At 37.6% G+C, this 25644-nt stretch overlaps 1 protein-coding gene across 11 annotated transcripts in view; it reads right to left on the bottom strand.

Moving 5' to 3' along the window:
* The window catches only part of ank1a (ankyrin 1, erythrocytic a), a 100499-nt gene extending 75450 nt beyond the window's left edge, over positions 1 to 25049 (bottom strand). For 6 of the 11 annotated variants that reach the window (XM_032578976.1, XM_032578978.1, XM_032578977.1 and 3 more), the window contains exon 1: positions 24686 to 25048. In XM_032578976.1, coding sequence (XP_032434867.1) covers positions 24686 to 24811 — 126 coding nt within the window. In that variant the 5' untranslated portion in view covers positions 24812 to 25048. Of the gene's footprint in view, positions 1 to 24685 lie in introns of all 11 variants that reach the window. The other 5 variants (XM_032578982.1, XM_032578983.1, XM_032578989.1 and 2 more) reach the window with 3 other exon arrangements.
* Positions 25050 to 25644: the final 595 nt, after the last annotated feature.

Below are 25644 nucleotides of genomic sequence, written 5' to 3'. Positions count from 1 at the left end.
ATGCACTGACAGGTGACAAACACTAAATGAAAAAAAAACTAGGACAAGAGATAACATCCCGGAGGTAAACCTCTACTCAGCTGAGAAGAAAAGGCAAAAAAATTATTTGACTGAAAGCACGACAAGAAAAAAAATGGACAAAAAAACTTCAGTAGAAGTTTTAGTGAAATTGCATTAAAACCCTCGTAACCAGACAAAGAAATTAAACAGTTGAAATGATTGTGTCATCAATTAGTTTTAATTTATTATTTTGCTAAAGATCTTATCCTATAACATTGAACTGCACCTTGTATTAGCTCTGTCTATCATTTTTGTTTGGTATTTGTTCCATCTTAAAATCCAGTTACTAACTGTTCTCTGATGTTTAAGAAGCTAAAGATTCCTGCTAACAAACAGCGGCATATCGAGACGAAGCTGCAAGACGCCATTGCATCATTAAGGATTTTTCTCCATAAAATTAGTCTGCGCTAATGTTCTGCTACAAATTTTACATAAACTCTGTTTGATTTGTGTTTTTAATGAGTTAATTCTATGATAAAGAATTGATTAAGGTTAAAAATGGATCATTTTATACATTAACATGTGGCCTACTACAACGTGTTTTATTGGTTAGGAAAGTGTCAGGACTAATAAAAGATTTATATGCACATAAAGTCCTACTGTGTCATTTAAAACAATGTTGTTTATGTAAATTATATCCACTGAAGCTGAGTGGGTCACTGCTGCTGCTGCAGCAATGTTAATCAATGTCTTATTCAGCCATGAGTTTGGGAGAAAGGCAAAAATGAAAATCTGCAATTTTTAGCAATACGACTATAACCAATGACTGTCACAGCAGCTACACTTTATAACTCCTAAAGTCACTGCAAAGCTCAAGGAAAACTGCAACAAAGTTTCAAGGGAATTTTGCCAACACAGAGTTTGGATTTGTCTTGCATTTGAAATAATGTATCTGATTATTTAACAGGAGTTTCACTCCAACCTAGAAAGAAAAGTCAGTTGAAAGTCTGAGAAAGTGAATAACAGATATTATTCTGTTATTCCGTCTCAAAGTCGCATGTCAAATAAAAATGATAGCAGGTACAAATCCTGTGGAGTCTCTTTCAGTCAAAACGAAAGTTAAAATCTTCCAACTAAAATTAAACAAAAGCATAAAAAGCTGAAACACTTCAAATTTTTGGTATTGACAGGCAATATCAAGATAATTACGATTGAGTTTATGATGACAAATTGCTTTTGATGCTTTAATGTCTTTCTAATGTCAGCATTGACTATGCATTGACAAAATATATGTATAAAAAGAAAATTAATCATCTACTGCAAAGCATAATGTCTAGATCTAGAGTTTAATTTATAAAAGAAATGTTGGAAAGTAGGTTGTGCTTTTAATCACAATATGAGATTGAACCAATCCCAGTAAAGTTTAGGAAGACATGAAAACATAATGCTGATGCCAAGACTGGATTAAAAATTGTTGTTCCTGGCCTTAAACCTAAAAGATCTCAACTTCTTCTGTTGCACTACAGCTAAATTAACTTCCTTTACTCAATATTCAAACAAAAGACGGGATATTTCACACCTGGGGTCTGAGAAAAGTACTCTTCTGTCCTCAAAAAGTTTGTATTCTTGCTCCAAATAAAAACGCATACCGACCACCGAAGAGTGCCTAACCCCTTGTAAAGCTCTCAAACAGGAAGAGAGCACTTGAGGTCCTGTTTGATGCACCAAAAGTGGTTCATGGGGGTTGTCAAAGCTGAGTACATATGAAGGGGACACACATGGGGTCAGCTCAACGGCTAAACAGAAAAGAAAAGTAGAGGAGAGAAAAAAATGTGAACATCTTAAAAAGTAGAGTGGTGGAGAGAATCAATGAAAAGAGAGAAGAGAGGAAATAGCTGTGAGGTTTTGACACGATGAGATGAAAGTAGTAATGGAAGCTGTAGTCCATGAGAGGGGTTAAGATGAAGAAAGAAAGTGCAGGTGAAAAGGTGATACACTGTTCAACACAGTAAAAGAACATGTTTGTATTCGGAGGCCCAATGTGTGGGAAACTACTTACATATTTAAATAAATTATCATTAGTAAGGTGTGAGCTGCAGAGTACAAATATCTGTGAGAAAAGTAAGATGAGAAAAGCAACCTAAAAAACAACTGTTCGGGGTAGTTTTTATAAAATCCTGCTGATAGTAAAATAAAAACAATTTTGCTTTTGTTTAATAATCAACATGTAGTCAAGTCATGTCAATTCCCAGAAATGTGAACTCTTAACTGTGTAATGGTACAGAAAATTTTCCAGTACAGGCTGGGTTGCACAATACTGGGAAAATATTTACTTACAATAATGACTAAAATCATTACAAAATCCATTATGATTAACTCAGATTTTCCTGACTTTTCTTTATGCAACATGTCCAACACCTTTTGCAAAGTGTAGCATCGCAGCCACACTATCAATGTAACTAACATAATTATAAAGGTTCTGTTTTTACATCCATTCATTTTTATATGACCATTCCACTGAATAGCAACTCAGGCAAGGCACTCAATAGCAAGGTAATGTGCTTTCATATTTTAGCGATCCATGGCCGCCAGCTATGGCAACAAGAGTCATTCTGAGTAGATCTGAGGTTTGATGAGGATATTAGAAGAGAAAATCTCTTCCTGTAGAAAAATCCTAAATCTGACGAAGGTAGGACTGGCTATAATTAACATCCATCCACCCTTGTCCCTAATGGGGTCGGGAAGGGTGCTGGTGTCTATCTCCAGCTGACGCGAGAGGCGGGGTCTGTCACAGGGCAACACAGAGACAGACAGGACAAACAACCATGCACACACACTCACACCTAGAGAGAATTTAGAGAGACCAATTAACCTAACAGTCATGTTTTTGAACTGTGTTAGAAAGCCGGAGTACCCAGAGAGAACCCATGCATGGACAGGGAGAACATGCAAACTCCGTGCAGAAAGACCCCGGGCCGGGAATCGAACCCAGGACCTTTTTACTGCAAGGCAACAGTGCTACCAACTGCTGCCAACTAAATTAACAATTTAATGTTTTTATAACTTTAGCAGATTCTCATTTTCAAATATTTGTATTTAGTCATGAATGTATTAACTAATAGTTTCTTCATTGATGAAAAAAGTTAAATATAAACATATATTGAATGCGGCCATATTTAAAATAAAAAGATAGCATGATTTTTGTGAACTGTCCTAGTCGGGACCTTCACCAACATTTTCCAGCAGTCTAGAAACTTAGCTGTTGGTCATTAAATTTTACTGCTTAGTATTTTCAGAAAAAAGACAAGAGCACAAACCCTGCCTAAGTGTTGCTATTCTCTCAGTATAACTGCCTCACCAACTATAAAAAAATGTCTCAGCATAAACAAACTGAATAACCAGAAGCAAAACCTTTAAAATAGTTTTGCTCTTAGATGACACATTGGCTGCCATTTTTAATAAATGGAGCATGAAAGAGTAATGTGCAGCTGAGGAAGTACCAAACAACATGCCTACCACCTTACGCTCTCTGCAATCTGTTTCACTCAACTATACTCTGATTCCCATCCTCAGGTTGTCGTTGTGTTGCCTTTTAATGCCAAATATCTACTTAGGATTTCTCTTTTCCAATTTATCTCTTTCAGATGTGTCCTTCTATAAGACTTTTACTCCACACTGTTCTACTGCTGTAACACAGCTATTCTCTGTATTTTTTTAACCTTGACTGTGCAACATTTGTGGTACTCAGCATCAAAAGTGTTGGACCTTCCAGGGTTTGTTTTTGTTATTAAGAAATGTTTCATTTGCATCTGCTTTGCCAAGTTTTTAATTGTTAAGTACAATAAATGCTAATAACATTTGAAATTGCTGGGTCTTTATTTTTATAGTTTATAGGTTTTGGCTCTCAATGAGACAACCAGTATAAATAAAGGTCAACTAAATATAAACTGTTCATTGTCCCTTATGTAAGCACTTTCCTGAAAACATTAAATCAGGATTTTTTTTTTAAATTAATCTTTCAACTTTTTTAACACTGCTAAAAAAAAACACACGCTTGTTCTTTGTGCCAGTAAGAAGAAACAAAACAAAGCATACTGTTCTTTAACTTAACTTGTAACAAGAAGTAAAAAAAAAATCAGCCAAAGATTTCATTCATCTTTAAAAATGTCATAATTTAAACTTTTTTAATAGTTTTAGGAAATGCTCCAGACTGCCCAGTAGATTCATTTCACTCTACTATGGACATAAATCTTCAGTCACATGGTAGTGATTTAATGTACAAAAAATATCTAAAACACTTGAGAACTGTAACAATAATTTAAAAAAGACAATATACTCATGGAAAACAAAACAAAAAACAGTGCCCTCCAGATTTATTGGCACCACTTCTAGAGATCTGTAAAATCTCTATTTGATTTTTCTTGAATTTTGCAGATCATTTACCATTTGTATGTTCTTCACTGCACACAAATTACATAAGGATTAGTTAAATCAAAAAGAGTAAGCTAAAAATCTTCCCAGTAAAAGCGAGGGTCTGGTGTATAACTGGTGAATGTCTTAAAAGTATTCTTACAGCTAGCAAAATCGGATTATCTTGCTTTCTGACTTATTGTAGTATGTTAGGTTGAAATATATGTTAGGTTGAAATAATGCATAATGTCTGCACAAGTACGATGGACACAAAAAGAAAAACTGCAGAGGCAAAAGTACTAAAACATTATATCTCTGTCCATGGTGCTGAAGTTCAAGTCTGAAAATGTTTTTTTTATGTTCAGTCACTTCCATATTGACTCGGTGATATTGGTATTCTTAAAACCATAAACTATGAATGCTCAAATCATTACTATGCTGCAAAGAGTCTATAAAAAGATAAAACTAATTTAAATTTCAACATGCCACACAGTTCGTGCTAGACTTCTCGTATTTGATTAAAAACAATATCTAAATACATATGAAATTATATAAGGAAATAAGGAAAACACAAAGCTGTAATAATAGCTTACAATGTATTGTAGAAATTGTGTTAAACTGGTATGGCTGAATAAAAAAAAACACTTTTAGTTCTATCCTACAGCTCTTATTTTTCAAAGTCCTCCTTAGAGATGAAAGTACAAAGACTCTCAACACAGATTTTTATCAGGAAATATTTGAGAGCTTCATGCTTCCCTCTGCTGACAAATTTAATGGAGAAGCTGGTTTCATTCTCCATCTGGGCTTTCACACACATAACCAAAAGAACAAATATCTGCTTCAATTACCATGTTATCACTGTGCTTAATAGGCCAACAAATTATCCTGACTTAAACCTCACACTGAGAATTATATCGATGAGATACAACAGAGCCAACAATGAAGATGAGGCCCTTGTCAAAGCAGCCTGGGCTTCCATTTCATCTCAGCAGTCACAGGATGATCGCCTCCGAGCCAAACCACACTGGAGCAATAAGTCATGCAAATAAATAATGAGTGCTTGTACTGAAAAGTACATGGACAAACTTTACAGAAGGCTAAACTTTCTGAAATAAATATCCTTCTTCATTGGTTGTATTACTTAAATTTTTCTAGAAAGTGAATTCCAAAATAAAACTGAAACACTATGTGCAATGAACTGCTTTAAAATAGGAGTTTCACCTTATAAAAGTATCTTTTCAATCAAGTTTTTATGACTTTAGGATACCTATGTAAGTACTGTCTAGGAATGAGAAAAGATAACTGATAAACCGTGGCAAAATGCAGCAGCAATGCACATAAAATATTGGCAAAACAGTCAATCATTCACACAACAGTTGGTTTGGCCATGAAGCTGAATCACCTCTTCTTCGTGTCGAGGACGTCAGTGAGCATCTGGAGAGAGCTGGAGGATGAAGCTCACCTCTGCTGCCATTAAATCATTCATGACCCTGCAGTGCTGTGGACCACACAGTGCCAGAGCTGCCTCCTCTAATCTGCATTTCTTTTCTGACACTAAGTACACACACCACCAGAGTCAAGGTTTTAAGCTCTGCACCAAAACTCTACTTCACTGACAGCAAATATAAATGGCTCACCCGAGCAGACACGCATTCGACAACAGTTTGCATTTCACTGCTGCCGCTCCATGCAGCAGTATCCTGCACTTCCCCCCAATGACCGAAAAATATGTCCAAATATGTTTTTCTCCATGGAAATCCCCACAACATCGTTCACAAGCAGTGCATGTGTGACATCAGTCCTCTGTGCAGCTTCAGGAGAAGCTTCCTCATCCAGATAGGAATAGAAATATCCTTATTTGTCCCACCAGGGGGAAATTCAGGTTTTCAGATAAAGATACGTCCCAAGTCCTTAAGCACACTCACATATCTGCTTACCTGGAAGTAAATTCTTACCTAATAAATGTCATACAGAACATAGTGCTGATGTTGTTATTTTAAGGGGAGCATTGGACTAATGTATGCAGAGCTGTGTGTTACATTTATGTTGCAGGTGCAGAGAGATTGTCATGATTCAACAGCGATAATATGCAAAATAAGTAAATCAGAACATGTGACTCATACACTGTATGAATAAAAACAGTTTAAGGTACATTTGGAAGAGTTCTTTAAATAAATGTGATAATTTTCAATCTTCTTTCTCTTTCATTTTGCTTCTTTCTCTTCATTTTTCTCTTTCATTTTGCTGTCGATCAAGCTTCATGACTGAAGTGCTGAATCCTTACTGAATAATTGATGGTGCTGCGTAACAGTATTGCAGACCAGTTCTGATTTGCTGCACTGGATAGGAGGGAGAGGCAGTTGTTAATACAGGCTGTATATGTGTGTGTGTGCGTGCGGGTGTGTGTGTGTGGGAACTGCATGCTCTGCTGATATCTGGGACAATGTGTGGCTGTGTGTATCGGATGAACATGGAGTCCTCCGGAGGACTCAGACACAGCGATGCAATTGATTCTTCATGAGAGACACACAGTTCTCGGTCTATGACACCTCCCATCTTCTCTCTTTGTGTCTTTTAGAAAATTTCAGAGCCAACAAGTCAGAGTATCCTGCTGACTGCGCCAACTCCAAGCTGTCAACCTGCTCAGATCGTAGACAAGACTTTGAGAAATCAAAGATACATCAAATCTGATCTGACCAGCAGAGGGAGCTATAATCCATGCATCCCTCATCCACCTCTGATGTCCTCATAACTGGAAGACTATATATCAGATATAATTTACAGTACTCTTTCATCTTCTCCAGGTTATCTAATCTGTCATTTTCTACCCTGCAGTTCTTTTATTTTTATCATGATATTGCAGGAGACAGACGTTTGACTTGCATGTTGTATTAAGTAGGAACAAACATGGTCAGTGTTAATATACATTCTTAGTTATGGTCATTCAGTACAATATGCTGTAAATGCACTCAATGGAGCAAATGTTTAAATGTCTCGGGGAGGTGTGATTATTCAAATGAACAACTCTAAATATATTAAGAAATGATGCACAAGACTTAATTAATTGTGAATCTAAATTCTAAGTAATGATTCAAATATATACAAGGCATAAAAACCAGTAATAGTTTTGCTAAGTTTGCATTAGTAAAAACCACACACTTTTAGTTCCATCACAAAGACCTTTGCATGATGCTGGCTGGAAATTTGACCATTCTTGTCAGAAACAAGGTAGGGATTTGGTTTTAAGAATAGTTGATAATTTATCAACACAATTTGAAACTTAACCTTAGCCTATAATATCTATTCCAAAACCAGTTCCAATTATTATTTTTTATGTTGTCCCAGTTGGGTGACATTTCCACCATTTAATAAAAACAGAAAATCTAGTTGTTGGTTTGAGGAGAATCTAGTCTTCAGTCTACATTAATTCATCCTCTATTTGACGCACCAGATGATGCTACCATGCCTGACAGTAAGGTACTTCATGGTCTGAAAGTGTCAAAAGATTTTATATTTTTATGACCAGTTATTTTCATCTTTGTCTCCTCAGACAGTAAAAATGTTTTCCAACAGCATTTTGGCTTGTCCATGTGGTCAATTATAAATTTAAGATGAGTCTTCAGTCAGTTTAAAGCAGAAATTTCTCTTTTCTCCAATCTTCCAGTTTATTATTGGCTATTATTGGTGGTTCCTGGGTTGTTTCTGAACATCCTGATACTTAAACCAACTTGATCAAAACATCTCACAAAACAAACACTAAACATGTGTCTAACCACGCAGCTATGTTGGGTTAAAACTGTTGAACCACCAGAAGTGCTCTTTGCACACAACATCCAGATTTTAACACTCACGCATACACCTCTGCATGGCATCGACATATTCTGAGCACATTACACAACAAACAGGGCTGAAGTTCAAGAATGCTACCAGTGTGTAACAAAGAAACAGCAGTGAAAGGTAAAAATAAACAAAGTGGGAATGCAGAACCAAGCAGAATTAAATTTGGCACTACATGAAACTACAGCGCATTAATGCTGCATGTACAAATGAAGGCAATGTGTTTAAACAACATGAAAACCCAATTAGAGCATACATTTACTAATTACTAGACTAACTTCTCTTAGTAATGCTTTGACCAAAAACACATTACGCATTTCATTTTTATTCAGCTTAGAACCAATTGAAAAACTCCAAGTATGAAAAAGCCTTACAGACCTAAAACTGACAAAAGGTAAGCACGGCACATCATAAAAATGGCCACGGCGTAAAAAAACACAAGCATAATGTATATTAGGTTTCACACAGTCAGCAGAAACTGCAAAAAAGCAACTAGAATGGAGTGATGACAGCAGATGTGGGGCAAGAAAATTGATGATGGGAAAAGGAAAGACTACAATTATCTCCAGTTTCCTGGCCAAGGACAGACACCAGCTTCAGGGAAGACAAAAGGAAATACTGATGGGACCAAAGTATTGCAAGTTTAGGGGATTTTTATAACATACTTACAAAGAATAATCTGGTAAAAGAGTCTCACTTTAAAAACAGTAGGTAAAATAAGTATTACAGCTATAAAAAATTTTATTTCCATTCTGACTCTGACAGACTTAGGCAAAAATCTAATATAAGAGTCCATTCAATTCAGCAGGAGTTTTAGTTGTAGTTTAGTTGCAGTTATTCCACAAAATACTGCAGCTTTCTGCTGTTCTGTTCTTTAAAGAGAAACATGAGCATACAAATGATCCAGCCGATTACTTAGTCAAGTTATCTGCACAATAAAATAGTCTTCATACATGTAACTGGTAGCTGTAAACTTTAGCCCAGATCCGAAATGTTTAAAACAGCCAATACTGATTTTCTTCAAGAAAAAGAAAAAAAAAAAAAGAATGTAGCAACTGACTTTAGGCCAGCTGACCGGCAGTGTGCAGGAACAGGGAATTGAACAATTTCTATATGCCTTTCGCAGTCAAAGAAAATTTCTATTGGTTTAGAAAATGACATGATGGGCATTTTTGTGGGTTTGCAACTGTGATTATATCAAAGCTCTTTAATTTTGCTTATTCTTAAAACTAACAACTACGTAGTTATCTATGCTATCAAATGCATGGCTGCAAGAAGAAAGGCTGTAAGGCATTAGAAATCTTTGATTTATCAGCATGGCTTTATTGGGAAATTGTAATTGTTCAGCTCATATTAAAAAATTATGTTAAGTATTCACAGTAATCATATACTAAACCGGGATTTTTTAAAAATGTTATTTAATATTTCCATTTAAAATACTGAGTCTTTCTCCTTGTGAGAAAAGATCACTAAAACTTTTGCAGGTTCACATATTGACGAATAATTAAACGTATCACTTCACACTATAATTTGCATATGGTTGTTTTTTCTATGGAGCAGCTTAAATCTGCACACATCCTCTTGTCATATTCAATAAAGATAAAGGAGAGAAAGGTGTGAGCTTAACACGATTTTTACTTTGAGAAAGTTTCCTCAAAGTATTGTAAATAAATACTACAATTAGGTAGCAAATTAACGCATTCAGTGTTTAAATATGCAGCAATCCCTGCTTTATCTCCTTTATACGTTATAGATATTCTTCAGGAATTTTTGCATCCAGAAGATACTCAAGTCACACAGAACAACCCAGAGGCAGTAAAATGGCCACATGAAGAGGAATCTAATTTAAGCACATCTATAGACGCTCTCTCATTTACAGACACACATTTGCATGAGATGCAGAAGCCACCCAGTATGCTGTTACACTTCGGTGCCCCGGGGTGCTAAGGACGAAGTCACAGCACTCTATGCTCTGACAAACATTTCCTCCATTATCACCACAGTAACTGTCCTATATCGCCTCAAGCTCCACAATATATTCGCCTTCACTTACACTCTGCATGGAGTCAATGAAAGGAAGGATGAAAAGAAAAGTGGCTACAGTGGCCAGGAGAAAACAAAATAGTGGAAGAAGTGCTTGTATACAAAAGCAAAAGAGAAACACCAACAAAAAAAGACAGACGACACGATGAATGTAGCCATGTCAACAGTATTTGACTTCAGCCCCATCAATAGCAATGAATTATTCACAGAAAAGAGCCTTTCCAGATCCATCAGTCTTTTGGTGTTCATCTGACCAAACTGTGTTGGTAAAGACAACAATCAAAGATGACACAGTGCTCTTCTGTGGTCATCTGATCAATCTTCTGCAAGGGAAAGACAGCTTGTGGTTGTGAAGAAAATTATTTATGGATGTCCGAGGGAGCATCTTAATGTCAGTGTGTAGATGACATGTAAAGGCCTTTGTCTGTTTTGAAAGTGAGAAAGTAAGAAATGTGTCTGAATCCACTGTAAAGTTTCAAGCATAAACATTGGTGTATTATACAGATTTTTCATCGATAAACTAACAAAAAGAAGGCAATAATCCTGAAGCTTAAAGTGATACATGGTTTCCAAATATTAGATTTTTTTGGGCTGAAAATCTGAAAAATGTACAATGGATTTTAATAAACCTCCCAGATTCAATTCTTTGTAGAACCAAATGTTCAACTTCAAGCTTCAAATTGCAAATCTTTTCATAGATTCTGGATTTAATTTATACTTGGACTTTGACTGGGTCATTCTAACACATGAATCTGCTTCAGTCTAAGCCAATGAAGCTCTATTTTTTTCTTTAATTTTGAAGTACTACCAAGTCAAAATTTTGCTCTATCAGCTAAAACCCGACAACAATCTAGTGGCAATTGTGGTTTTAATATAGCAAAATGTGAAAAACTTCGAGTGGTATGAAGACTGCTGCAAGATCAATTTAGAAGGATAGAGCCCTGCAAATTGTCAGAGACAAAGACATGACGCATTTGTCCCCAAAACGTAACTTAATCCAACTCCAAAACCCAGATTTAACACTCAAAAATCACAGTTTACCTCAAGTACGAGACTTGAATTTTGAATTCTGTCTTTGTATGAGATAAATAATCTCTCGTGTTTCCCCAGATTTTCAAATAAATCATTATCCTCTTGTTCTTCAGAAGTAACTCTTTAATTTGACAAAACTTGTAATACTGAATGTTTAAAAGAAATAATAATAGTGAGATAAATACAAAATTGTGCATGTCAAAGTTTAAAACAAATCTATGCAAAGTTTAAAAAGAAAGTAGTGTTAAACTCCAGCATATCTGGATTATGTAACTAAAAGAGGAGAAGCAAATGAAGGGGATTTCAGTTTTTCCATCAGAAGAAACTCTTCTGCATGAACACTAGGTGGCGACATCCAACCCTCTCGACAGAGCACAGTGCTGACTAAGAGCTGGCTGACAGTGTGTGTGTGCCAGGTCTGTATACATGTGTGTTTACATGAGATCGAGAACAAGGTGTGGTTGACCTTGTGAAGTTGCTGCCTATCAGCAGAATTTCCTTTAATATCAAGAGTTAAAAACCCCTTACCATGGATCTCAACATATTTAATATGCAGAAAGAGACAATACGGGAGTAGTACAACAACAATTGCCTGATAACCAGATCAAAGGTTGCACAAATGGATGTGGTAGAAGCTGGTTTATCCACATCTCCCACTTCCCTGCCCATTAAAACTGTAGCTTGCTGAAGCAGTAAAAGTGACAGAGGCTTCGAACATCTTTCTTCCTCTCATTGTTGCTCATTTAATCTCTTTAAATGGGAGTGTATGGTGTTCAACTCAAACTCAGAGAGAGCGAGAGAGAGAAGTGTTAACAGACCATGATCTTGCAGTGTTGCAACGTGCCTCAAGTGACTGCAGCAGAGAGAAGGAAGAGGGTTGTCTGTGTTGAAGCAGGAGAATTGATTATGGGAGGGTTGAAGAAATGAACTCCAGCAGGGGGGAGAAAGAGAACAAGGGAAGGAGATGGGCACTGGAGGTGCAGCATCTGCTCAGGGAAAATCTCTGAGGTCAGCCAATTAGACGTTGGGCGACACTGCTATCCTCCCAGCTAGCTTGTAAATCCTTTCCCACAAGACAAGCCACGTGTCTCTCTCCAATGAACAAACGAGTTCACCAAGAAGCAAAAAGACTGAATGGCGTTAAACATAGGCAGGTCAGTGCTGGCCCTGTCACTCTAGATAGCAGGAAAACCTGCAGGGGACAGTAAAGAATGAAGCTGGTAAGAAGCCACAGTCAAGGAAAGCAGTTGTGAAAGTGCAATTGCCAGCTGCTATACTCCAAATGAAATTTAAGTTACCTAAAGTGCATTATAGTAAAGAAGAGTAAAGAAAATAGAGAGACCTACCATTTTGAAATAAAATGACACCATATTCACAGATGAATGGTGGTTAGCAGTCTCGCCAAGACCGTTAAAAACCTTCTGGAGCAATTCCAAAGGTTACATGCTTTCACTCAGTCTTTCTGAATACATTCCCACTATCTTTCCCCCTACAACCACAGAAAGTTTTACTATGTCACCTTTGTAATTCAAAAACATAAAACAAAACCTTGCAGCCAAGAGAAGTTGATAACTTCATGGGTTCATGCAACGCAACATATGACTTTGTGATTTGTTTTTGACCTTTATTTCATTTAATCATAGTATATTAGTTTCTGGTTAAGGAATTAGAAAATCTGTCTCTCTAAAATAGCCTTTTGATGCACTGCAATATTTTCAGCAGATGATGTAAAACATGTTTTAACAAGTGATACCAGCTTTATGTCATGGGAAAAGATGGTGACATTTCTGAGACGAGGGGGTTTACAAATTATTAAGCTTTTAATAACTGGTCTGTAATTCCACAGCACTGTGACATAAGGATTAGATGATTCAAGAAATCTGCACTCTGTTAGGATTTGTCATAAAGTAATATGTCACACACAACCAAACAGCTTTTGTAACTTGCTGCTCATTGCCTCTAAAGTGTCAGATTTGTACCTGCATTCAGGAGAATAACAAGCCTTCAACCTCTGAGCAGTCCAGCTAACCCTAGAAATGCCCTAAAAATACATTAAAAACTGGACTTTGTTTAGGTTTTGTGTGGACTGCACAAAATTTATATACTTATTTTCATCAGGATCTTATGTGATAGACTAACTCAAAGTAGTGCATAACTGAAGTGTATAGAAAATGTGTTATGATGTTTTATTTATTTTGAATGAAATGTGTGTAATAATCTTCCTTTACTCTGACAGTCCAGATAAAATGCAGTGTCAAAAGCCGCTGTCAGACATCAAGTCAACAGGGCGCACCTGTGCATATGTGAATCCTGGTATGTGTCCAGCTGTTTTGTAATTCTTTAGAGGTTGTTAGAAATTATTAGGGAAGAAACAGGATCATAAAGACCAAAGATCACAGCAGACAGGTCAGGGAGAAATTTGAGAGTTTAAAGCAGCATAATTTGGCTACTTTGGAAGAATGGCAAAAAGACTGACATGACCAGTCCTGTTTGCAGCTTGCTGCATGTCACACACAAGAAGCTGCTTTGTTTAGATGAAACCAAAACGTAACTTGTATCATGAAGACACTGTGCTAAAGAAAGTTAACACAGCATATCACTCTGGAGATGGATTAGGATAACACTGGATACTTCTAAAAACCAAAAGATTTCACTCTAGAGAGAAGCTCCACCTTCCAGCAGGATGCGTGTTGAAAACCATGCTTCACAATTGCAGTAAGAACTACTTTATGTTGGCCTTTCAAATAAAATCTCAACAAATCACATTAAAACTTGTAGTTGTCATACCACTACTTTTGCAAAGTGTAACATTTTACTGTTTTGCTTTTCCTTTACTTCTCTGTATCTCTTCCTTTGAGTAGGATTCCTTCACACCAAACACCTGCACGCTAACGCTAACACATAAGGTGCTTCCCACACACACACCAAATGGTCCTATGTTGGCAGGCTTGCCTTGAATACACAAATGTGTAACAGCTTGGGCTTGGAGCTAAACATAGAGGCCAGAAATTACGTTCCATCACAATCCCTCTAAATATAATGAGACCTTCGCTGTGGTGCCATTAGAGAGATCAGTGGCATTTACGCTCTTGTGGACCTGAGTCCACAAGAGCATAAATTCGGTAGTTGTTCTGAACCAGTAAAAAGAAACTATAGATGCATCAAGTTATAGCACCCATATATATTGCTTAAAGCAGAGCACACAAGACGGATGAAGTTGTTTTCTACCAGGCAAAGCAGAGCAGATCAATACCGTAAATGGTAGACATCCCATTGCAGATGTTCTAGCTCTGTTCTATTAACCCAAGAGTCTGAGGATTTCAACGCAGGGCTCAGAGTACCTGGACATCAAACTGCACTAAGCTCGCTGCCTCACCTCCTGTCCTTTCCACCCTCATCAGCCACAAGGAGCATAAAGGGAAAGAGCTCGGGCTGGATAACAGACACCAAACACCAAGCTTTTTCCCAACAAGCTGTCCGGAGAGGACGTATCAAATTCCTCCTCTCAGAACATATCACCTCATTCTTTCTCCTTCTTTCCCCCCTTTTGTATAGATGTGATGAGGATCCATTTCAATAACCCCGATCTCTCAATTCTTGTTTCAGGCAGTTATGTAACAGCTGCACTACCAGAATAACAATTGGAAAAAGAGATTAGCACAATCGGCCAAGGAGAGACAGACGGAGGGAGGGGAGGGATGAGGGGAGAAGATGGAGCAAAGGAAGGGAGGGAGGGAAAATCTAAGGAAGCCCCTTTCAATAATGACACATCAGTTGTAGTTGTGTGAGAGCAAGCTCACACCGATGCTGCAAATCCTAATTCCTGAATGCAAACCTCTGTTTGTTCTTTGAGTGCTGCAGTGATGCACGTTTTGTGAATTCAGCTTTAATGAGAATCACTAGCCAGGAAGCACAACAATAAACAGAGATCCCCAGGCTTTTCAGCATTATCGAAATGATGCATCTTTTTTTTTTTTCATTCATTAGGGCGTTATGAGGACATAACAAGCAGGTGAAGATGAATGTGGCTTCGGACTTGGAGAGTGAATTGCTGCAGTAAGGTGAAAACTGTGGCGGGGAGCTTTGAGCGTGCATTTAAAAATATCTTGAGGATTCACAGTTTTAGGGAAGCCTCAGCTCTGCAGAGAGAGGCTGCCTTGTGAATATTTGATGTTATTTCTTGTTTCTCTTTTAAAACAGAAGGCTACCACCTGTGGGAGTAGGGACTTTTTCTGATTATTGGATTTTCTAAGACATTTGATTTAAAGCTATTATTCTCTGCTACCTCATAAATGGAGTTTGCGTTCGTCCAAACAGAAGTACTGAGGATGGAGGACCTCTAACTGGCCCCACATGTGCTTTTTATACACACTTTAATTAAAGCAGAGCAGGTTGCAGCTTTTCACTATGGCTCCAAGGGCCAGACTCAGTAAAACTATGTCGCAGGTACCTTCAACACGAGTGAGAGCCTCAGCTAGACCTGCAAAATCATCTGTCATGGAGGCTGTACAGGACCACAGTCCCCTGAAGGCATACATGATAAGGGATTTATTAGACTCAGAGAAATGAGTGAAGGCTGCGCAAAGAGAGGAGGGATATATAGACTGCAGGTTGGTAAAACTGGTGATAAGTCGAGATGTAAACACACTGTAGCTAACATACATGAAGATTTGATTTATTCTTTTAACTCCAACTACAACGCAATTTTAAAAAAACTAATTCTAACCTGAATTTAGATTCCCTCTAACAGAACAGTTTCTGGACCCAAAAACTATCTGTGTCAAACAGAAGGATGAAACTTTCACAACACAAAGCAGAAATAATAACAGATGTTTATTATTGCCACCACACATTGAGCAGGAAAGTAAAAAAAAATTCCAATGCTCACTATAAGAGAACTGCATCAAACATCTCAACTATGAGGGACCATCTATAAAATCTACTGGTTGTGAGTAATACCATAAAAAAATGTTCTGCTGTACCACGAATGAATGTAAACATGTGTAGTCTGTTAGACTCCAAGGAGTTTAGTATGATCTGCATCGGTCAGATGAATTTACTCTGACTTTTTGGGCCCGTTTTGCTTCAAAAGGTCTTAGTAACATTGAAATAGTGCACAGCATAATAATTCTTTAAAATCAGATTTTAAGTAAAATTCTGGTAAACTCAGAAAACTGGAAATCTGTGGTCAATAGGCCTTTCAGAAATCTAAATGTCAAAAATATATTCCCATATCACAAAAGAAATGATTAATCAGACCTGAGGTCTTCCTCCAAGACCAGCTCAGTCCCCAGACCTCTGGTCCCGCTGTCTTTATGATCCAACCTTGTGAAATATTATAGCAGAAGCTGTTCTTCTGGCAAAATGACAATGTACAAAGTGTGACAGAAGGGCTGCTAAAAAGTGCTGCACTGGTAATTGTGTTAAACAGTCGTCCCCCCCCATTTAATAAGTTAACTCAGCTTTATGGTTGGATTTGTTTTCAGAGTGAATTTACACCGCTTCAATAAAACAATATATTTGAAGGCTTTATGCATACCTTTACCACTGGTGCCAACAAATTTGTACACAGCTGTGTTTAGATGGTAAAGAACAAAGTGTTTGTTTCTGCTGATTCAAGCAGCAGAGCTAATCAGTTATTGCTGGTTTCATATATTTTATTATACAACTTTTTTACCTGTCTGTCTCTCAGTTTAATTTACATGCTACAATAAAAACAGATCCTCAATCAAAAACAAGGCTGTATTGCAAAAATAAATCCAAAAGCTGAATGAAATCAGCAGCATAGTTAGAGATCCGATAACTGACTGTTCATAAACGAAGCTTGAGTCTCAAATAAATATGTAGAAAAAGAGGATTTCCTTTGCTGTTTGTGCAAGATGGCCTGCTTTAAAAATATCTGAAGTTGTTAATCCCCCAGCTTTTTAATGCGTATGTTTCCTCACAGAAACAAATGGCACAAAAAACTTCAACAGTCAGCATGTTTTAGTTAGAGAAATCAGATGGAAACAGCCAAGTTTGGAGCAAAAATAAAAAATCCAGTCAAAAACATGATCAGATAATTAGGAGTTCATAAGACTTTATAATAAAGTGCTGTGAAAATAGTATTTACCCCATTGCCAAGATAAATATTTCAAATCAAACTAATAAATAATGGAGATTTACAAAAAAATACTCAATGATAACTCATCCAGGATCAGAGGTCACAGATTATGATTCAACAAGATAGTTGATAAAAGTAGCTAAATGTGAGCGATCCAAGGCTAGTATTAGTGTTACTAAAATGTAAACAAAGGCAGGTCTCGCATTTCCCCAAAACATCTTTATTTTACTAATAATTTGATTAAACATTTAAGCTTCAGGACATTGACAACTTGCTGCTGTTGATGGAACAACAGAAAATCCTGATGAAAAATGCCCAACTATCAGTTCACGACCTTATCAAGTGCAGTCAAACTCAAGACTTAAATCTGATTCTGATTGTATATTAATCTGTTTTTAATATAAAACAGATTAAAAGACACCAAATAAGTTTGATTTATACTAATTTTACAAAGAAGAGTGTGTCAATGATGTGAAGTATGGTTCAACGCCTTGTCAGGTTAAAGGGCTAAAGTTACTTTTCTTCACTGAGCCAAGTTGATATTTTTTCACTCAATACATTTTTATAAAGAGGCTTTCCAAAAAATGTTATTGCACATCCGATTATTGCATCTTCTTCTACTTATGGTCCATTTTATTAGGCCACAATTATGTCAACCAAATGAGACGCTCTTTGTTATTGAGTGGCTCCCACAGTCACCAAAACAGTGACAGCAGATTTGATGCATTAGAAAGCAGCTAATCAACCAACGTGATGAAAAGCTTAACTAAACCATAACCTTAAGGCGATGCATCCAACAGCGAGAGAAGTCAGTACAAGGAGTTCTGGGAACAAAAGGAAGCCATGGATCAGCCTGATGCTGCTTACCCAGCACTTTATACAGGCACGATTAAGCACAGTACCACAGCTACTTCTGAAAAACAGAAAATCTCTCTAATTTCTCATTCAGAGCACAAAGTCAATATTTACTCAGGGGTTTAAAAGAATAGCTTCACATTTTGAGAAGCATATTAATGTAAAGAAATTAAATGGTAAATCAGCTTCTTTCCCATTTTCTTTAAAAGTTAAACATTGCCAATGAGCAATTTAATCTTAATCTCCAGCCAGTTTTGACAATATTTTGATCTGTCTAACTTTAAAGAAGAATATCAAAGCTTTTCTAATGTTTTTTATTAACTATAAGCCGTGTGTACATTTTATGCCATATTCCCTTGGGAAGAAAAATACAAATAAAAATGCTCAGTATTTTCTTCTAGCTTTTAAAATTAAATTTAGAAAACTGAAAACTTGAGATGAAATATCAAATCTTATTTGACATAGAAACAGTTAACAGGTATCAAAACATTAAGATGATCCTTCAATAATTGCGAAAAGGGAATAATTATAACATTTACAACACAAGTCTAGGTAAGTTTAAATTGTGTTGACATGCTAAACTCAAAGCAAAGACAGTCTAAAAAACTGAAAACTACCAATAAACTCCTGAAAACTAATCAAATATTTGAGGAAATTTTGGCTATTTTGTTTGTTGTGTGCTGATTTTCAAAGTCATACAATATAAATTATGTTAAATATTTTGCAAAAAGTTTATCCACATTCTTGGGTATCTTGAAACAAAATGGCAAGCTGTCATTTCCAAATTCTTGCTTTTCTGAAACATTTAGGCATACAAATAATTTTGTTCAAGAATAATTGATTTTCTTAATATGCCACAATATGTATTCTAAAGAAGAATATCAAAGCTTTTCTAATTTGGACATATTTACTTTAAAGTAAAGTGACATTATTTAAAACAGAAACTGATGCAGACATTCATTAGCTCTCCACAGCTAAATAGCTCTAGAAATAAAAGCCGTAGATGGAGAAACTAAGCTGATTATTGGCATGGAGAGGTTAATAGAATAAAGATGTGCAGAGGTTTTAAAAACCATCTATGGTTGCATCTGGTTGAAAGCAGCAGCCAACATTTTCATTACAAGACCTAAAAAAAATTCAGCTACTTGTAAATATTTCTTGTAAATAACACACAGCGGGGAAACTAAAGGAGTTTAACTCAGTCCTATTAAGGCTGCTTCAAACATAAAGCAGACAAGCTATGGCTAGCATATCTAGCCAGCTAACATCAGGTTATGTTGCTCTTAAAACACATAAAGTCAACCCTTAGCCCAGGCCAAAAAGGTATTGCATGAACCAGCATCCTAACTTTATGCATCAGAGTCAAAATGACCCTAAATAAATGTTATAACTGGTGCTACTAATCACCAGTTATAACATGAAAATATCAATAATAAATTTTGTCTTTTGGTTGTAGCAAAAAGCAAACAAATCATGATGTGCATATTTATTACATTTTTGTGTAAATACCATAGTACTATACTTTTAACTTAAGGTTATCATACCAAAGGAATCTTGTAGCACCCCATGCTTACTTCAGGGTTATGATTACACATGAGGTCATAAAGGACATTTAGATAAATTATTCACTCTGATGACCGTAACTGTGGTACAGATAAGCAGGACTGATCTGCAGACACCGTGAAGCTGCTGGCTTTGATGCTGTTAAGACACTATGTTTCTAATCCACTCCAACAAACCTGAAAACACAAAGTTACATAAATACACGGCAAAACACCTCAGCACAAATCTGTTATAGACAGCAAGACATTAAGTTGATCGACAGCTCCGCTTGCTGTTGAGGCGTGGAGGGTAGGAGATACATTTTGGAGGGCAGACGAAGACGTTGTTGGAATGCTGATCTGCCCCAGCCTCGTCTGGTTTACATGAAGACAGGTTGAGGACAGAGCTATGAGACAGTGCTGTCTAACTTTGCAGTGTTCACTAACAGCCTTTTGAGCCGTGGCATTCTGCACCAGTGCAGCTCATTTTTACCGCTAAGGTGCCTGATGGGCTGCTGTGCATTTACAGCCAACATACTGCCAGACAAATATGCCAACAAAGCAGCGCAGTGCATCCTGAGCAGACTTATTGTATTGATGAGTTTCAGAGTAAGCACTACTGATAGGCCACAATGCTTCTTTGCACTTGAGCAGCCAAAGAATCCAGTGTAAACAGAAAGGCTGGCCTTTCTATTGCAGCATTTCATTCAGTCTCAAATTTTTTTAAAATGCTTAATTCAGTGTAATAAGTTCATAAAATACATTGTCTGGAAGTTTAAATTGCTTGAACTATGTGTCAAACAATATTTATGCAATTAAATATGGGTTCATTTATCCTTTACAAACTGTTACACATTTATAGATTTTTGGTTAATTTTCCGCTTATTTTCAATAAATACAAATGTTTGCTGTTAATAGTTAACATAATAAAATTAGTCAGGTTTTATGTAACTGCAAACATTTATCAAAAAGATTGTAAGGACACCTTGCAACTGCTTTCTCACGACATTTATGGTCTAAAAATCACAAGGTTTATACTTTTCCTTCCTTCTACATGTGAAAGCTTGTATATATCGTCTCCCTACAGCTACAGCTATGGCATGGTCAATAAAGAAAAATGTGACTTATTATTGTCTAGATCTAATAATAATATAAAGAAATACTAAAAATTGTTTTTAAATACAAATTCTTTTTCTAAAAAACAGGAAAGGGAAAATGGTTTAATAAAATATAATTTTTCAGCAATTTGACAAACTGCACAGTGATCCAAATCTAGACTGTTTCTTAGTTTTTAAGACTGTAATGTAATAAGGTTGTGATGCAATCAATGTGGACAAGTTAAAAAAATTTTTTACCAAGATCAGGAAAAGATGACGAGAGAATGATTATGTAATATTAAAGTTCAATGTTTTGGTCAAAACTTTGCCATAAAAGAAATAAAACCAGATCACTAGTTTTCTGGTAAAAACAGACAGAAGGTGAATCTGAAAACTATCAACTACACTTTAGATCATGATCTACAAAATGTAAGTCAAAATATATATATAAGCTGAACTCACAATGTAACAGATGTAGAAAATATTTCAAACTCAACGTGTCCTGTGATCATGTAAGAGTCTCTAAGCTGTTTTTTACACTCTGGAAAAATGTACTAAAACCTGCAGGTATTAAGTTTTTCCCATTTTTGTCCACCATGCTGACTTAAGACAAAGATCGCAGCAAAGCACAACTTCATGGCTGCTGTCACAAGGTAATCCCTGACACATCAAAGCTGCTGGACACAAAAGCACATAAAAGAGGTGAAAATGGGTGCTGACCAGGACAATATAGGCGTTGTTCGCATCCTGACAATGCTCATTTTGCAAGAGGAGCAAACTCATCAATAAAAGTAATTTGAGGACAACATTATCCACCACTCAGCAGTTGACCTGCGCTGTACAATGCCACAACACCGTGGAGCTAATTAAAACGCAACTTTCACTCATTGATGAGGAATTGTAGTTTTCATTCATCTGTAGATGAAGATTTATGTGCTCACAAGCTCCACAGTCATCAGAAACACCAACGCATTTTTACCTCATGCAGAGAGGAGTGAAAAATTGCGTCTTCAAAAATTAAAAGAAATTGATTGAAAATAAATTAGGCCTTTGACTTTAAAAGCCGCACTAGGATAATTATAGACAATCATTGCCCCTGACTTAACCTAAAGGAAATTTGCCACAACTGAAAGGTCAAAAAATTACACCGGCAAATCACTCTGCATTTTGGAGGCTTACCTTGTTTAAACCTTAGATGTTTAGATTGTTATGCTCCTGAATGGTAAAGTAAACAACGTGGAAAGACTGAGGGAGCAATCTGGGGCTTCGAAAAGAAAAACTGTAGCAGCTTCTGAGTCTGGTAAAGGAATAATAAGGATATTAGAAGGATTAAAAATTGGTTGTCCTGTTACCAAAAAATAGATTTCAGGTGGAGCAAATTCAAGCCGAGGTTTGGCTATTCAAGCAAATCTTGAATAGCCAAGCAGAGAGCAGAGTGAAAGATGCTAAAAGCAGACTCCAAAAACCCTAAAATTTCCTTTTCATTTAGAGGTGTAAAAGGAGTTTGTTCACTGAAAAACAGACAATTTGCCAGAGATTTGGGCAGAAACTTGAATTATGTGGACACCAAAACCAAATATATGTTTGATGTTAAACAATCACATCATCCAAGGAAAAAAATGTCATGCCAACAATGAAGCATGGAGGCAAAAGTGTCATTATTTCATATGCTTTGCTGAAGCAGGACCCGACCAGCTCAGCATCATAAAACCCACCATACATTTGACCAGGTATCACAGAATACTTGAGAAAAACAAAAAAAAGACTTCAAGCCGAACTCGACCATGAAGATGTCGATTATCCAAAAAATAAGAACTAAGACCATGGAAAGTCACAGAGCAGCAGAATCAAAGCCCGGATCTTAATATAATTCAGTTTCAGTGGGAAGATTTCAACCTGCCTTCACATGCAGGAAACCCCTCAAACATCTTCCAGCTGAAAGTGAGGAGCGGGGCAAACCTTCCTCACACTGAGGTCAGAGACTGGTAGATATAAGGTCTCTGGAGTTATTCAGCCAAATAGAAACTGGCTATTAAAGACTTTTTCTTCACTTAGAACCAACATTTTTGCTGATATCTTTTAATGTGAAAACAAGGATTAAGTTCTGGTGTTTACCTGCAATTACATCATATTCCACAGAGATAAATTGACAAAAACACAAGACATTTAAAAGTTTAAAACGTTTAAAAGTGTCTGTCACAAGTACAGTTTTATTCTAGCCACTACTGGAAATCTGTTGACAGGGACATTCATAAAGAGGGGATCACTGCTATTCACCAACCTTCCTAAGAAAACAGGTGTGAATGTAGACTTTAGTTTTTCGACAGCTGGGCAAAGTGTGAATTACTGCCTGGAGAAAGAGCTGAAGGCATCAGGAAGGAAACAATGAGTGACAGAAAGAATCCCTCCAGTATTAAGATCTGCTCTAAAAACCATTAATGGCTACAAGCCAGTGTTAAAAAAAGGAAGGAGAGAAGGAGAGGTTATGAAGAAGAGCTGAAGGAGGGAGAGCTTTTCCCAGATTGAAGCTGCATGGTTGTGTAAGAGATAAGAGTTGTTCAAATCGAATACCAGACCCTTTAAGTCAAAGTTGAACTGCCTTTGCACTCTCTACAGCACTCCCATCACATCCTCATTCATACTGTAAGAGCAGCAGGCCTTCCCTTCTTGAACTTCATCTTCCAGATAGGCTCAGACTGCACTTTCTCACACAAGCAATATACACACACACAGTCATCTCTACATTCATTTCCAGAAATAAAAGGTTGATAAGGTATGGCTTTTAAAGAATAGGAGGTGAAGAAAAAAGACCATGGGAGCTTAAACAGCTCACAAAAGTCAGAGTGATGGCATGTTTGTCACTGTGCTGATTAATTTCCATCAAAAACAGAAAAAAAGATCAATCTGAAACGGAAATCTATCTATGTGCAACTGCCTAATAATTTTTCTCTTTGACTTTCTGTTAACTTAGAGATTTTGCTCAAATACATCTGAAAAGTCTTTAAAGTTGATTTTGAGCCCAGCCTCCCCTGTGGGAAAGAAGAAGCTGTGCTGTGTTTCTGTTCATAAAGCTGTCTCTCCTGCATCAGCGTCAGATTGGTTTACAGCTAGCCTGGCACACAGGACGGCTGGACTCGTTTACCGACGACCGGTTTCACCACCAATACACAATCTGCGGATGACTCATTTTCATTAATGAGTTTCAGTGAAAAGCAGCGAGCGTCCAGAGGAATGAAGCAGACCTGATGATGTGGGGGGGGAGGGATTTATTGCTATAACGAACCTTGCCAGTTGTTCTGCTCTGCCCGGTACTTCTCAGTCAGACAGAAGCCTGCAGGTTATTGCTCTGCAGTCATTACAATTCCTCACTGAGGAGAAAAAAACTGGGAGAGAGAGGGTCTGTTGCAGAGTCAAGCAAGCTTACTGTCCTGGTGGAGGAATAATTCATACTGCATTGTGAAGACAAAGAAAGAGAAGAAGGTAGAAAACGTACTGAGACAGCTGAGACAGGACAGTCGATAAAGCAGTCAGGAGTAGGACAGCATGCAGTGTGTGCTACCATTTCCTCGTGTCTGTATGCACAGGACATACATGTATTTCAGTGTACACACAGTGGAAACACACTCTGGACAGGGTTCCCATGTGTGCCCTGGCACCCCCTGACATAGCATGACAGAGAAAACAGGAGGGTTGTCTCAACCTTTCTAGCCACCCCTCCCAGTCACCCCACCCCTGCCTGCCCCCCCACCTGTGAAGGGTCCCAGTACCTTGCGCTTTTTATCCCGGGAGCGACTCCTCTTTCTCAGCCTCTCCTCCTCCTTCTCTTTCTCTTCCTTCTCCAACTGGGCTTCTAAATCCTTGTTCTTGCGGAGATGTTTGGCTGCTTGTGCCATGTTGGTGGTGTTGCTGCTGCTGCTGGTGCGGGTATCTGCGGCGTTGGCGTGTCCAGATCTTGTTACAACGCTCTTGCGGAGGGGACGGGTCTCCTACCTGATGCGGGCCAACACTAGCGCTGCTGCTGACTGTTGTTCCTCTGTGGCCCTGCAGAGTCTGTGAGCGTGCTCACCCTCTGCCTCCTCCTCCTCCTCCTCTTCAGCAGTGCAGTCACACACACACAGCGGCGGTCCTCAGCCGTCTGCTGTGGGATGCTACTGCAGCGCAGCTCTCTTCCTCTCCCTCCCTCTCTCTTTTGCACACTCTTCCCTATCTCACTTTCTGTGCTCAGTTTTTTTCCCTCTCAGGTCTCCCTCCTTCACTAATCCAAAGACAGCGAGTGTATATAACAGTGCACAAACAGGTTTGTCTTCTTTTATAGCTACTTTCCTTCCCTGCATCTCTTCCCCACATGCTGTAAAATGGCTTCGATCCTCCTGCCACCCTCCCCATCAACAAAGATTGCAAAAGGATGAACTGACAGTTGGCAAATAGCAGGAGCAGCTTTAAATCAAAGTCAGCTCTCCCTTCTCATGCTGCATTGATTTTGTTTCCTTTTCCTGTATTTAATTTCCCAGTATCTCATAGACCTGCTGTGTGTCCATCTGTGTAGGATCGCTCGCTGGGCAGTGCAGGGATCCCGTCATCGCCCCCGCCAGTCACGCACATACACACACACGCAAGCACACCAGGATAATTTAGGAAATAAAAAAGACATTCTTAGACATGTATTAGGTATTGGATGGGGGGTCTGCTACTTGTCTACTCCCTACTATCTTTCTGCCCTCCCCCC

Source organism: Xiphophorus hellerii, chromosome 12 (genome assembly GCF_003331165.1).
Source record: "Xiphophorus hellerii strain 12219 chromosome 12, Xiphophorus_hellerii-4.1, whole genome shotgun sequence".
Lineage (NCBI taxonomy): Eukaryota > Metazoa > Chordata > Actinopteri > Cyprinodontiformes > Poeciliidae > Xiphophorus > Xiphophorus hellerii.
This window is presented reverse-complemented; position numbering and strand designations above follow the sequence as displayed.